The sequence below is a fragment of the Mustela nivalis genome, assembly GCF_964662115.1.
Source record: "Mustela nivalis genome assembly, chromosome: 10".
NCBI lineage: Eukaryota > Metazoa > Chordata > Mammalia > Carnivora > Mustelidae > Mustela > Mustela nivalis.
The window spans coordinates 102,045,701-102,061,971 of NC_139029.1; the positions used below are offsets into that span (position 1 = coordinate 102,045,701).

General features: G+C 43.0%; 1 protein-coding gene across 3 annotated transcripts in view; it reads right to left on the reverse strand.

Moving 5' to 3' along the window:
* The window catches only part of MAGI3 (membrane associated guanylate kinase, WW and PDZ domain containing 3), a 231,521-nt gene that overhangs the window by 11,785 nt on the left and 203,465 nt on the right, over positions 1–16,271 (reverse strand). For all 3 annotated transcript variants that reach the window (XM_082685037.1, XM_082685036.1, XM_082685038.1), the window contains exons 13-16: positions 16,019–16,110; positions 13,925–14,114; positions 11,642–11,830; positions 6,288–6,473 (exon numbers count right to left, since the gene is read on the reverse strand). In XM_082685037.1, coding sequence (XP_082541163.1) covers positions 6,288–6,473; positions 11,642–11,830; positions 13,925–14,114; positions 16,019–16,110 — 657 coding nt within the window. The remainder of the gene's footprint in view (positions 1–6,287; positions 6,474–11,641; positions 11,831–13,924; positions 14,115–16,018; positions 16,111–16,271) is intronic.

Sequence of the window (16,271 nt, forward strand, 5' to 3'; positions counted from 1 at the left end):
TTTGCAAGAACAGTGAGAATCTTATGAGGGTACTTTCTAAAACTCTACTGAAGGACACAAAAGATAATCTGAATAAGTAGAGAAGACATCCCATGCTCTTAGGTGGTATGACTTAGTATTTAAAAGTATACATTCTTCCAAAGTTAATATATATTCAATATATCTAAATAAAAATTGCAGTTGGATTTTTTTTGCAGGAGCATCATAATCTCCTCTAAAATTTTATACAGGAAAGTTTTATGAATTTCTAGTCAAATTTGGAATGTGTATAGGGGGTGACTGGGTAAAAACTTGCCTCAAAAGACAGATACTAGCATACAGCACAAAGTTAAAGATTTTTTTTTTAAAGCATGTATGGATATGTATACATGCACACACACACTTTAAAAATATATCATGTTGGGGACGCCTGGGTGGCTCAGTTAGTTGGGCAGCTGCCTTCGGCTCAGGTCATGATCCCAGCGTCCTGGGATCGAGTCCTGCATTGGGCTCCTTGCTCGGCAGGGAGCCTGCTTCTCCCTCTGCCTCTGCCTGACATTCTGTCTCCCTGTGCTCGCTCTCTCCGATAAATAAAATCTTTAAAAAAAAAATAAAATAAAATAAAAATATATCATGTATATTACCATGAAAAATGTATATGTAAATTAACCCAAGACCAGATGAGTCAATAGAAGGGAAGAGCTAGGAGACTCCTGTTGAAAGGGGAGGTACAGGAGTGGTGGTGACATGGACCAATGAGAAAAAGAAGTGATCTAACAGCCTGTGCTAGAAAAACCCGCTCCATATGGGAATAAAAAAATAAAGTTGGATTCCTCCCCAAACTACATATAAAAGGGAGGCTCCAGATCCACTAAAGAACTAAATGCAAAATTACAAATCAAAAAGATGATGATGTAAGAGAAAATCTCTGTGACATGGGGTGGGCAAGGGTAACTTCTCTGAAATATAACTTCAAAAGCTTAAGTCATAAGGTAAAAATTGGCTAATGGGATCACGTCTAAATTCAGAAGCTCTGTTTAGTGGAGGGCACCATGGTCAAAGTTAACATACAGACGACAGGAAAAGATCTTTGTACTTTCTCAGACTGAACTGTACTTTCTCAAACTAAACTCCTGCAAAATTCCTAAGGAATCTCTAAATATCAACAAGGAAAAGACTGAAATCCCGCAAGAAAAGGGAGTCAAGGATGTGAAGACGCAATCCAATAGAAGAAAAAAAAAAACCCCAAACAGGCATCTGATGAGATGCGCAAATTCATGGGTAATAAGAGAAATGCAAGTTAAACACCAATGAGGACACCTCCCATACTTGGGCGGGTTTGAAAGCAGACTTGTGCCCCATCCTGGTGGACACATACAGCTCTAGAAACGTCCGTGTTCTGCTGCTCAGAGTGTAGGTACGGCAATGATAGGGGACAGCTGGAAGCACCTGCTCAAGTTAAGCACATGCCTACGCTCTGATAGACCGACTTCACTCCAAGAAATTCTCACACTGTTTATAAGGTACACATATGTGGGCATGATTATCAGGAGCGCGTGTGATGAGGTGGCTGTCTGGGGGGCGGAGTGGGCGGGTAATGTGTGTTAAACACATACTATGAAAAATTGTTAAGTTGTTAAAAGCAATTGATTATATTCCTTCAGCAAAGTGGATAAATCTTAAAATTGGTGCTATGACACCAAACAAAACAGAGATTAATCAGACTTCATCAACATTAAACTTCTGGGCATCAAATGGCAGCATTTGAAGAGCGGGAAGACGACCTGCCGAATGGGAGAAAATGCTTGCAGGCACAGCTCTGTTAAGGATCTAATATCAGAATATATAAGAGGTCTTACAGTTCGACAATCAAAAATACAATTAAAAGGGAGGAAAATACCCGAACCTACATTTCTCCACTGAAAAATCTACCGATGGCCAAAAGCACATGAAAAGGCTCAAGGTCATTAGTCCCTGGGGAAACAAAAATCAAAATCACAATGAGCTACAGCTTCACATGCAAGGGGGGGTGGGAAGCAGATGAACGAATAAATGTCCTGTGAAACCCTGGCTCGGATCCTGGAGCAGTAACGGGACGCCAAAGAAACAAACATACGGCGGTTCTGGGAATGGGGAGAAGAAAACCAACATGAAATCTATAACACAATCCCATGTAACTCAAAGATAAATGCTAACACACACACAATTATGTATTTTAAAAATAAATGAGGCACACACCACACACGGGAATGGTTGCCAGTGGGAGCAGTGAGAGTAATGACAGCAGAAAATAGAGTCAGATGGGGACAAACAGATAAATAAACGGAAAACAAGGCAGAGAACTTGGTGGCAATGCTACCGGAGCCATTTTATCATGGCCCTGGGGAGCTTGGGTGACCTGTGTCACTCTTAGACCTGGGATGGCCAGAACCTAACACGCAAGGAGAAATCAACGTGGAAAAATAGTACACTGTGCAGACGTCTTTACAGTCAGCAAGAAGAGCCAGGCGCGGTCCACTGCCGTCCTATTCGGGAGCACGGGTTGGTGCGGAAGCGGTGGCTGGTGGCGTGGCAGCGGGCAAGGCTGGAGCCCTGAGCTACCAGTCGGTGGAGAGTTTTATAGCAGATGTGACATGTGGCTTGGGAACTTGGTTAACCCATTTCTTTGGGCAAAAACCCTAACTATTCAATAGTATCCGGTAAAAGGGAAAAAACAGAATGGGAGGACCACTTTTTTCTCTTTCCAGCTGTCTTTTATCTATGAACAGCGAGCAGCTTCTGGACCGTAGGGAAGCAGTACCCCAGGGGAAAAGCCGCAGCTCTGAGCTATAGATCTGAAGGTGTGATTTCTGAAAACAGCTCTAGGGCGATGAATATTCATTTGATTCTTCAGTGCAGTTGAAAGATTTTATACTGAATATAATGAGAAACCTGGAAGACTTACAAACTCCATGAATGGGATTTTTATGGACAGAAGAGACATTTTTTCCTGAGAAGAAGAGATTCTGACTGTTTCCCTGGTTTAATAACACTTGAGTATACAATAAAATAAGGTGTAAGACTGAAATGTGATTTTTATGGGTCAAATGTGATTGCATTTTAACAGGCTGTGTTTACATATGAAATAGACTATTATTTTTTTAAGATCTTATTTATTTATTTGAGAGATGCAGGGAGTGAGCGAGAGAGAACACATGAGCACATGAGCATAGGAGCAGGGGCAAAGGGAGACCCAGAGAGAAAGAAACAGTTGCCCTTGCTGAGCTGGGAGCCCGACATGGGGCTCCATCCCATTACTCTAGGATCAGGACCTGAGCTGAAGGCAGACACTTAACGGACTGAGCCCCCCAGGCGCCCCTGGAACAGACTCTAAAGCATGTACTGCTGGGGGGTTTCCTTCCACTGTTCTATTTCGCCTAAACACGGACTGGCCCTATATAGAAAATCTTGAGTACGACCATAAGTATTCGGACCACAGCGTCAAAGTTCATTTTTCCTTTAAGAAAAATGCCTGAGCAATCTTGGATAACCTCTCAAACACCATCCACAATAAAGGGTAATTTTGGCCCCCCAATTTTTTTTTTTACTAATTCTCTTACTGAGCCCTTTATCCTGTAGCTACTGGGTGTGTGGTTCTTGGGTTGGTCAGCAGTAAGACGCCTATAGAGACCAAGAGTAAGCTTTTAAAACATTTTCTCATGACTTGACAGAATGATTTTATGTCTTGATTTTTATTTTTCATTTCATTTTTATGTATGTCACAAAAATGCTGGCTGTGGTGGGCTGGAAATGTCACTGGTCCTTTTGACACATGGCTAGAGAAACACTGAGCACGAGGACTGCTGGTCCCACTACTTGAGGGAGCTTCTTTCGCAGCTACGTGCCAGGCACACTGACGTGAGTGTACTACAGACCTCATCCTCCAAACAAACCTAAAATGCGATCTCCTGTGATGCCGATGCCTACTTTTCTTTGTGGGGCACAGAACAAATTTAAGGCTAAAAAGCAAGCTCTGGAGAGCGAAGTAATCATAGTGAGCAAAGGGAGACAAAGAAACCTGCCCCAAAGTCCTTCAAGAACTTTTTTTATTGAGCACTTACTATGTGCCCGACACTGTTTTAGGCCCTTGGGGTTCAGCACTGAATGTGACAAGAAGTCTAACTTCAGGAATCTTTTGACTCTGCATTGTGGCGGAGGGGAGACGGCAGTAAACAAACCACAGGTTCACTCATCTCAGGCAGGCATCAGTGCAAGGAAGCAAAGTCGAGCAGGGCGGAGCGTGAGAGGACTGGGGCGGGCAGGGTCATTCTGGATACTGTGGTTGGGAAAGGCATAGCAGTCAGGAGCGCGAATCCTGGGGCCAGTCTGCAGACTCCCACTCTGCTTCTGTCAGAAGCCTTGTAACTGTGGGCAAGTTCTCTAAGTGCTGGGAGGCTCAGTGTCCTCATCTACAGAATGGGAAAACAACAGTGCCTACCTAGGATTAGTTTGAGCATGAAACAACTGAACAGATGTCAAGTGTTTCTAACACCTGCCATAGTGTTAAGTGCTTACTAAATATGGCTACTCTGTCCTTAGGCGGTGAGATGTGGGCAGAAGCCCAGATGTGGGGGTCAGTCATGCAAAGATGGGGTGAAATGACCCAGCTACCATTAGATGAGCACCTCAGGGCACTTATGCAGACTAGGTATGTTTTCCACTGTAATTTTCATGGAGATCCTGAAATAGACATTATCAGCTCCACTATACAGATAAAAACCTGCAGGGCAGAAACCTTAAGTGGCTTTTTCAGGTCATCCAGCTAGCTGACAGGTGTCCGTGAACGATGTCTGTTACAGGCCTCACTTCTTCTATTGGGCATCTAACGCCTCTGAGCTAGGTACTGGCACAGAACTGAAAGTCGCCTGACTTTTACTTTGTTTTTTTGTTCATTCATTCCCTCGTCCATTCGTTCATCCATTGAACTCATTTCTTCATTCAAAAAATAATTACTGACCACCTACTAAGTATCACAGTCAACTGTCTTCCAAAAGCAGAGCACTTCAGCAGGGAGACCATCACACAGGAGCAATGCTCAGTGAACTGCGGGGTGGCGGAGTGCGGGGGCCTCACAGGACAGAGCGGGGGGGTACCATGGGCACAGAGATCAAAGAGGCCTTGCTCTGGAGCGGATCTGGAAGGAATCTGTAGAAGGAAGCTGGGATGAAACTCATAAAACACCTTCTGTGCAGAGAATGGGGAAACACTTGGGCTTCTGCAGTGGGGATTTTGAGGAGGAAGGAGCAGCAGAGTCTGGGACAGAGTCTTGGCAGAGCATGGACCAGACTAGAAAAGGGAAATGGGCCGGGGCAGGGATGTCACCAGGTCCGAGGGCTGGAGAGCTCACATGCAGGTGGAAATGCCCCTCCGGCGCTGGGATGGCAGCAGAGTCACATACTACTTTGGCTACGAATGAATGTGGGAGGGAAGGGCAGCGGGAAGAGTGAAGAATGGAAGAATCAAGAACAAAAAGATCCCAGAACTGATGACACTAAGAAGACCACGGGGCACCGTGGGCCATGAACAACCATTACAGTACACGGGGTTTGAACAGGAAAGATGGCTGGACTCACCCTAATTCTGCGCTTTGGGGCTTCCCCGCTCTTAGTTTTGCAAACTCGGGAAAAATGAGAGGCACATTATGTAATCCTTACCTTGTAATTCATGAACAAAGAGCACTAACGGGTGCTGTTCAAAATTCCTAATTAGAAACCCTTAATGACGAAAAGACAGCTCTAAAGCAAGGCAAGACACTAAGTGCATTTTATGCCCCATTTCCGGGCTGCTCCTATGCACTGCCCGGCCCCCCATTTAGACAGCGCCTCGCAGAACAAAGCCCTGGCGGTGAGGACAGGCACACTGGGCCTGGCCCTGACACAAAAGGCTTGACAGCAACAGTGACTATCTTTGAATCTTTAGAGGATTTCCTCTCACGCCAGCAAGCAGAAACTGAACAAATTATTTTGAGAAAATAAGATCTGAGAAGTATGACCAATCTCTCTCCCTTCTGGGTGATTGCTTCTCCAGCCTGTAGAGAAACAGCCACCACTCGCGAGCTGGATTCCTTATCTCGAGCTACTGACAACTTCTTAATAAACTGTCACTTAAATTCATTCAGTGGAAGAGGCAAACGAGGAGACTCCAGAGTATCTAAACGGTTCTATCACGGCGGTCCTGCCGGCGGTGCTGGAAGGAACCGCTGGCCTCCAAGGGCTCCGTCCTGTGTCACTCACACGAGCTTGTGCAAGGCAACGTGACGGGCTCCTTACCTTCCTCAGCAACGACTGTAAGTGTGACGGTGACACCAGCGTCTTTGATCAGCTGAACAATGCTATCGTGGGACAGCTCAACAATGGACTGCCCATTCACCGCAGAGATGTGATCTCCGATTTTCAGCTTTCCACAGCGATCTGCTGGGCTTCCCTCTATGACTCGGCCGATTTTGTGAGGAATAACTAGGGGAAACAAACGCCCAGGTTTTTCCATTATTTAAGATACATTAGCGCTGGATTTATCATCATTTAAAAATTCCGCATCATAACATCAAAAAACGTTCTTTAAATGTAGGCCAAGAAAGTGTCGCCTGTGGCCATCTTACCCGGCAGTGACGATCTCCGTGCGGTCCTCGGCTCTCGGCCCGCACGCGTGCACACTCCTTACACGGCGGCAGCTGCAGCACGTACACCTCTGGGCTGCCTTTCACTCACCGCGAACCTCTCCCCAGTTTTCTCACTGCCCTCCTAACACTCCTGTTTGAAGGCTACTGACCTCCCTGATACCTTACTCTCTCACGAAGCGGATGGTCCTTACTGATTGCTGGCCATGCAGACTGCGTCCTGTTTTGGCTATTTCAGAAACTGCCACAATGAGACCACCTCTGGTTCTGCTGAGGGGGCATTTACTCCCACAGGGGGCCTTGTAAATAAATGCAGTTCAAATTCAAGGTTAGGACTTGGAGGTTACTGCTCAGAAATCCAGGCAGAGTGAAAGGACTGACCGTTAAAACAAATCCAAAATTCACTCCTTTTGTGTGTGCCTTTAGATTTTTTTTTTAAATTAGAAAAGCTGAGGGGAATCAGAACATGAGATGTTTAAGGCTGAGATTATTTGGCTCATGGATAAACTCTTGCCCTAACTGCACAAAGCAGAGTCAAAGACATTTGCAAAGACACGCCACACAGCTCTAAGGGCTCATGATGCTGAAGGCTTTCCCAGACTCTGAAGACACTTGGCTGTTCCAGCTTAAAACGAGTCCTCAGACCCTCTCAGGAAATCTTGTCAAAATATCTTTCACCCCTTTAAAAGGGGGCATTTGCATTGAGAAACAATGTTCCTTCCATGTTCCTTAAGAATTTCCTTACCCGGGTCAGTAAACTTGGCGGGCATTTGTCTCCAGCGGACTACTGACTATAACAAATACGGATAATTAATATTTAAAATGGCACTTTGAGTATGTTTAATTTCCACAGTAAAATCGGCTCCTTATATTTCTAAGTCATGGCAGGTGTATGTCAGGGACATTGAAATAGGCTTTCATTTGAAATGAAAGTTATTCTTGGCTGTGATTTATAGCCCCACAGACAGGGGCACTCCCCTGCTCTTTCAGGATTCCACAGTGAGAGATTTTATCCTAAAATAGAGGACATCAACGTTGGAAGCAAGTGCCTTTTAGCTCTGAATTATATCAAGCACTTATACCATTTTCTTTAAAGCAAAGTAATCAGAAAAGCATCTGGGGTAGTGGGCCATGTCCTGTGCCAGTGAGCATGAGCGATTCACGGAGAGAACAGCAGGTCAGAGTCTGTGCGACAGTGTCCCTGGGAGGCTCAGTTGGTTAAGTGTCTGCTTTTGGCTCAGGTCATGATCCCAGGGTCCTGGGATGGAGCCCTGGGATGGATGCCTCCTTCTCCCACCCACTGCTGCTCGTGTGCTATCTCTCTCTCAAATAAATAAATAAAAATTTTGGAAAGAAAGAAAGAAACCATCTTATTCTAAATCAGACAGTGGCCCTGTGGTGACCTTCTACCTCAATACCTTAGCATTTCTCCTGAGAAAAGATCTACTGGTACAAGGTGTTCATTCTCAATGAGAAGGAAATCATTCGGCTCCTTGGCATGCTGAAAGGGTTTGTTCAGACTTGGGAAAGCATCAAACCAAGTGAATCTCTGAAGTCTCAGTGGTTTCCTTCTCATCACGTGAGCCATGTGCTCAGAAAGAATCGGTAAATCTTGGGACAGAACTTCCCGAAGGGTTAGTTGTCCGGGCGAAGGAAGGTAAGAGTAGTCAGATTACCATATTCTCGGTGCTAACAGCTGTATTATCGAAACAGTTAAAAACAGCAAAGAGACCAGTAGAAGGATAACTTCTGAACAGACGGGGAAGTTTTCAGAGTAACCCTGTAGAGCACACAAAGCTAAGGAAAAGTCTCAAGTCCTGCCTTGCATTTGCTGGTATACCAAGTCCACAGGCATTGGCCATAAAACCAGTTTATCCGTCTTCATCTTTGGCCTAAATCTTTCTCCCAGACTGGAATGTCCAGCTGCTGAGGTCACTGTAGTGCTCTTAAAACATTTCTTTCAGGGAAAAAAAGGACAGTAATTGGAAATGTCCCCTCTCAAAGAATCCTTTGCAACCAGAGCTGAAAAGTATATGATAAGAAAGAGAAGCACTAAAACCTCTGAAGCACCAGCAAAGCAAAAACTAGCTAAGTCCTTTTGATCCTAAACACAGAGAGGTCTTTTCTAGATACTCTGTTCACTGAGCACTTACACAAGCTGGGGCCAGGGCAGTAAGGGTGCTGGACCCTGATCCCTGATCTTTGAAAAAGTCGACCGCAGAGAATCTCAGAATTCCTTTTCTTTTTAAGATTTTATTTATTTATTTGTCAGAGAGAGAGCACAAGCAGGGCAAGGGGGCAGAGGGAGAAGCAGACACCCTATTGACCCAGGAGCTCGAAGTGGGGCTCGATCCCAGGATCCTGAGATCATGACCTGAGCCGAAGGCAGACACCTAACCGACTGAGCCGCCCAGGCACCCTAAGAATCTCAGAATTTCATGACTGGTGTCAGAGATGCTGCCAGGAACTCTGCTTGGAACAGATGTCACCAGAAAATACATTTAATCAGAAGGAAGAAATAATCCATCCCGAACAGAGTACCAATCTACACCAAGACAAGGTCCAAAAAGTATGAGCTAGTCTAATAACTTCCCTGCCTTTTCACCTGTGCTAACTCTGGTCTGTCCACACCTTCTCTGTAATGCAGTCCACAGCTACTGCTCAGTCTCTGTGAGTGAAAGCTCCTCACCCAAACCCCTCCACCCCAGCCCCAGCACCCTCCTTCTATCTACATGAGATGCACAAGAATCCCAAGAAGAAGGCTTGCAGGGCTCAGCATTCTGTGAGATTATCAACTAGCATTTCAGTGAAATTACCAGTTCTGGGGTTTCACCAATGACTGAAAAGCTCAAGGACTTTATACAAAATTCATGGGTACCCGAAGTCTAATTTACCATTCAGGTTGATAATTAATGAGCTGCAAACACTCATTTCCTGCTACACATGAGCTGCTGCCTCGATCTTACATTTTAATTGGCTTTCTTTCCCATCTCGTTACTCAAGTATTGATAAACTTTTTAAAGTTTCTTAAAGGGAAAAAAAAAAAAAAAAAGCAAGAGACAAACAATTTTATAAATAACACAATGGCCAGAGCAGCAGAAGCTCCAACAGTCACCAGCAGCTTTTAGTAAAGGTCCAGGCTAAGGGCTCACATGCGTTATCTCCTTTAATCCTCAGACTCCTCTGAGACAGGAAGTGTTAGCATCATCCTCATCTCGAAGAGGAAATTGGAGCTCTTGGAGGGTAAGTAATTTGCCCGAGATCAGACAGCTATTAAAAGACATAAGTGGGGCATGAAGCTGAGTTTGATTACAGAGCCCAACAGCTAATGACACTATCTTACACAGAGACCAGCATCTATGGTACACAAAACCATCAAAATAGTAAGAAACAATTAAGACGAATAAATATAAAAATATTTGAAAAATTTAAATATAGACAAACATGCACCAATGAAACAATATACTTACTATATATTAAAATGCAACATATATTTTAAACATCAACAAAAACTACAAAAAGGTTAAGCCTATATAAATAAGGCAACTTATTCTGAATTTCTCTATATTGCTTTGTTTTGTGGCTCTCCCCTAATTTCGGCAGTTCTAGAGAAGGAGTATCTTCGGTATAGAAAGCAGTTAGCATCTCTCGCAGTGAGTAATAATCTTGCACTGTTTTTGTTAATCTGAATGCGTGGGATTATTGTATGGCATTAGAAAAGAGTATGGTTAACTAAAATGGTTATTTGGTTTGGGAAATCCTGATTTCCAACGCTTTAACACAAAACCCACCAAAAATCTGCTTTCTTTCATTTTTCCAACACAGGCCACATAATCATCCTCAGAGCCTCAGTGACAGTTCCAGTTCCAAGGGTTACCATAGCAACTGCTTTTGGAAAATGGAAACTAGTATCAGTGAGCAGTGACCTGATACTATAGTAATAACTCATCCATGTCATAGGATCTTCTTCCTTTACACACTTGCATTAATTTTAGCAAGATTTTTGCAAATTGGTGTGGCTTCCAACACTCCTGAAAAGGGTTTTCTTCTTTTTCTAAGACTTTTGTGACCATCTAGTCTAAAAGGATCTTACTACTCAGGATATAATCAAATCCACTGGCAAAGGCAAGCACATGTTTTCCTGTGGTCAAAGATGTTTACCATTTGACCTGGAAAAATAAAGTCACCAGACAAGTATGATAGATCAATCTCAATTTTCTGGTTCTCATCTTACATTCACTTGGATCTTTTTAATTATATTTAAAGATGATTATTTCTTAGAAACTTAAAGGCAAAACAAATATTGATTTGCCGGATCGTAACCGCCCTGAACATACTAGAGGGAATTCCTCCTTTGCTGGAGGAGTTAATGTATGCAGTTGTCCTTCCTAGATGACAATATTCTTTTAAACTGGGTTCAGGATATTTGGATTAATACTTAAAGTTCTGACAAAAATTTTACCTTTCAATGATGCATCTATAAAAGATAAGAATGCCTGTTGTCATTCAAGAAGGTTCCTTTTGAGCTGGAATGTGGCAATTATGATTAAACAACACAATAGGACTACTTAAGACATATTTGGGTTAAGATTTTTCTGTTAATCTATTTTGCTTCTTCTCAACTGCTTCTAGTATTTGATTCATTTCTGCATTCAGTTTCTTCTAATTAAAACAAAACAAATAATCTATGCCTCCTTATTTGAAGAAACTCAGCATTGTCCTTTTGCTGAATCTCAGAGGGAGCGTACCTCACATCCCTCCCCTCTGGATGCAAACAGAGCAAAGCTGCTAAGACTGATTTTATGAAACCTGAGATGAGAGACAAACCTGAGGCCTGAAAGTTCAGGTTCAGACCACCTGGTTTGGAAATAAAGAAAATATTCATCGCTCTTAAAAAGAGAAGTCTCTAAGGCAATGTATACATAATTCCTAATTAGGTTTCACGAAGCCCCCTGGGAGAGTCAGAAAACTCAAACTGCAGGGACAGGAGGCTACAGCAGTCCTTACCTCCCGGAGGGGGTTTGTTTTTGGAGGTGAGGATGACAAAGCCAAATCCTTCATTTTCCTTCCGTTGCAAGACAACATCGTAGGCCTCCTGCGGAGCAGGCCTGGCTGGGACCTCTGCTCGGTGCGGGCGGGGTGAGCCATTCTGTGTCAACAGGAATGCTGGAGAGCTGTCCTCCTCCGGTTGTTTCTCTGTAATAAACACGACCAATTCTGATATTTCCGGTACATCATAATTTTTGTTGACTGAAGTGTGTCTGTGCTAAGCCTCTCCCAGAACAAAGGAGATTTGAATACCATAGAGCACGGAAAAGCAATCCCCCTACATGAGCTCTGGACATCGTGGGAGTGCAGCTGTAGGGGGCAGCACTGGGGCTGACATCTTCAGTACTCGCCAGCCTATAACCTGAAGAATGCTATGGTATCTCATTTTAAAGGAAGCTTTCTTGAAGCTTCTGTGAAAGCTCACGGTAAACCCATTCTTCCTGAAATTGTCCTAATTCCAGCAGGATTCTGATCAGTAATTTTAACAAAAGTTGGTCATGAAAACTGACCCGGTATGACTTCCTTTTAAAATTAACATTAAATATAACTCGGTGTGGGACTAACGCTGGTGACGCCAGGGAGCTCACTGCATGGGGCAGAGGTGCTGCCTCTCACTGGTTGAGAGGTTAGCCGTCAACACAGGATTCATCCTACAGAGTGTGTTTTACAGGTGCAGCCTTCCTGACTGATGATACCAGATGTGCTAACCTCAGTGGCCCGCCGCCTACTGCGCCCAGCAAATGACAAACTGTCCACGCGGGCAGCCAATTCTTCCAGGAGCAGAACAGGTCCTAGGGATCCCCAGCAAGCAGAGACGTAAACTTACATATTTTTTCCCATTCAAGTATGACATCAGAATTCAAGAAATAACACAAGTTAGTTCTAACTGATTTAGAAAAACAGGCAAATTTTGTGTCATAATTTGACATAACTGGAGCCATCATTAACAACAGCCAGAACACATCGCCACTGAGGAATATCCATTTAGAAGTGGTCTTTTGACTCAAAATCTACCTGATTCTGAGATTATGTCTTAGAATTTCAACAAAGTGCTGCCAACATCCAATCATTAATGAAAAATAAAGGTTTTTTTTTTTTTTTTTTTGTATAATGTGTGGTCATAATAAATTAGCTAAATGCCTCCAGGAGTATCAAACTACTACAAAACATCTTCATGATGCTCTCCGGGAGAGAGCCAGTCTCTAGTTGTACAACAGCACATTTTTTACCGCATGTGGTTATGTTCTGACTCCAACACAACCGACACAGCATTAAAATCTGTGTGTGTCTTTAAATGTCTGGTTCATAGAAAAACAGGCAGGCCTTTCCTTTGGAAGATGCAATCAAAAACACAGAGCCTCATTTTTAAAAGTAATGCAAATATTCATCAAGTCCACACACCTTCACTGATGTCCGCTCTGTGCCAGGCAGACACTGTTTTACGTGTGGGGGATACAGCAGTTAGCTAAGTGCATCATTGTCCCTACCTCAATGAGGCTCACATTCTTGTGCTACAGGGTTGTCTTTTTAAGATCTTCAAGTGGCAAGAACTCACTTCTAAAATTCCGATGTAACATTCACAAAGCTATTGATGAGGAAAATGTTTTTCCACCCTCATGTAATGATTTAGACCCTGGGTTCTATAATTACACTCCCTGTTCTAATCCTGACCCTGCTACTCACCAGTAACGTGTCTCAACTGTTTTGTGGGTAACTGTAAAACACCAGTATTTATATCCTGGTGTCGTAAAGACTAAATAAAAGAATCTGTATGTCTGAGACAGAGTAAGCACTCGATAAACATTTTTTTTCTTACTGTTAAATGACATATTAAAAGTACTCAAACAGAAACATTTGGCCCTCTTTGAATATTTAGCAATTCCTCAGGATCCAAAATCTTTTGCTATTCAGCTCAAGGGATTTCTTGATATGACTAAAAAACTGTACTTCTTTTTAAGAAAACAGACTTAACCTGATATTCCCATCTATAATACCACATTGGCAAAATCTGTCAATATGTTAATATGGTCTTAATCTAGAGGCCCCAAATTTCTTTCTCTCTTCCGATAGTAGTATTATTTCTGGATCCTTCTGATGTTCCATGACCTCCCATGACGAGGCAGGCCCTGGCTCATCTCGTACACCAAGAAACAAACTAAAGAAACCGCAAAACTGTACAGACAGCACACTAAGTCTCTTTGTTTCTTGATTAGCCTATGAAGCAGGGATGGGCTCACATACCACAGAAGACCTTTCTTCTGACTGTTAGCAGCACGTGGCCATTTCGAGCAGCCGTGGTCATGAGGTCCAAGACTTGTTTGTGAGACTTCCCTTTCACGGGAATCCCATCAATGCACATCAGCTCGTCAGCTGCACGCAGCCTGCCGTCTTTCTCCGCGGCGCCCAGAGGAATGATGGCCCCGATGTAGATCTGATAAGATACCGAAGCGTAGGTTGGTCTCTACAGTGGACTAGGCTCCCCTACGGCCCTTAACTATTGAGCTAAAGGCTTCCTAACTCAGTACTATGCAAACCAACACTGTTTGTGCAGTCCAACCATGAACATTTGAGAAAGGCAGTATCTTGGAAAGGGACCATTCTCCAAAAGGGCGTTTCACATAACCCCACTCCGTGATCCCTCCTGGATCTTCAGGGATGCGTAAACGCAAGATGGAAAATGCAAAGCTGTTCAATGACTTAAAAAGTGCCACTATCACTTCTACCAATATGACAAAAGACATTAAATTCAGAAAATGCAATTCTGTGGAGTAGCTACTAAAAAGTACAAAAAGTGTACTGAATGCCATCAGCAAAGGTTTTCTTGAGAGCAACTGGGATAATTCTTAAGAAAATCCCATTACATATGGTTACTAGTGGAAATTCAGTATATAAACCAAGAAATATTTCTTGTTCCTAAATCGCAAAGCAGCAGAAATCTCAGGGGAACAGAATGGCCTGAGGTCCACTTACATCGAGGTAAACGGATCTGGCTCATCTTGTTTGCTGGCAATTAGACTACTGTAATTAGGGAATCCTGAATGTTTGGCCTAGACTCAGAGCGGCTAAAACCTGACATTTAAGAGAAGGGTTCTCCCAAGTTGTTTGATATAAACTCTGAAAATGTTTCAGTCATCATTATACGGATCAACAAAATAGGAAGCATGAAAACAGAACCCCATTCTCCACCAAGAACAGTCAAGCCACTGGATAACCTGCCTGGAGCTTTATTTGTCTCCGATCATTGTTTTAACTATAGCCAATATGGCTAATTAGAACACATGTACAATATATAAATCAACTCTTCTATCCAGAAATAGAAAGAAGCCTATCATTTTTTTTTTAAGATTTTATTTATTTATTTGACAGAGAGCGATCACAAGTAGGCAAAGACGCAGGCAGAGAGAGAGAGAGGAGGAAGCAGGCTCCCCGCTGAGCAGAGACCCGATGCGGGACTCGATCCCAGGATCCTGAGATCATGACCCGAGCCGAAGGCAGCAGCTTAACCCACTGAGCCACCCAGGCACCCCAGAAGCCTATCATTTTAAAAGGTTACTGTTACTCACTTCCAAGCACGATAATAATGTCTTTCTTATATTACACAGAAAAAACTTAAATATGTTCTCCAACTCTACAAAGCACATTACTTCTCTGTCATTCAAACTGAGGGCAAGACTTAAAAATAGAACCTATTACATTTGTCCTCTAAACTTTATGTGAGAATCGTGTATAAAGTTCTAGATTTTTAAATGCTTTACAAACATAACCCTTATGCTTTCTGGACAGAAACATCAATTATTTTATATTTTTCTAGTTTCACAGGTATGGCAGATGAAATGGCAGGCGAAGTACTGAGCATGAAAGTGTCAACCCATTAATAAGAGTAAGTGACCAAATACGCGCAGGCTCACGCCACCTGTTTACGGCGCATTCAGTCAAAGGACAGACTGATTGATGGTGGCAAACAGGATGCTTCTTTCTTAGAGAAGGCAAGGGTCTTAAAATTTAACAAAGGCAAAGGGAAACAGAAATTGAAAATAAGCTGTAGGTACATAGAGAAGGACAGAAATTGATTACTGCCCCACTGACAGCGGACATATTCAATCCCTGCCTTCAGTTCTAGCCTCCGCCACACCAAGATAACTGAGAGACCCCCCCACCCCCGGCACACTAGCAGATATGCAGTTCTTCCTCTCATTCTGGAGATGCTTACAGGAAACAAAATCATAAAAAAAAAAAAAAAGAAAAAGAGAGAGAGAGAACAAAAGCACCATATTCTACTGAACAGCCACCCACAATTTCATAGGAATGGCCAAATTCTGACGTATGTGAACTTACAGACTGGTCGGGTCCCTCTCCTCCCAGGACCCGGAAGCCAAATCCTGACTCCTGTTTCCGAAGAAAAACGTCCAAGTCCTTGGTGTTTGGTGCTAAGAAAAATCAGAAAAATAGAAAAATAAATACAAAAAACAAAATGCTTTGATTTACTTAAAAAGGATTATAATAAAACAGTGCAATTATTTAGTAGGATCATAGTATCGAGTTCAATGAACTATAACTTCAGAACTCTCTGGTAGGTGAAAACTTACAC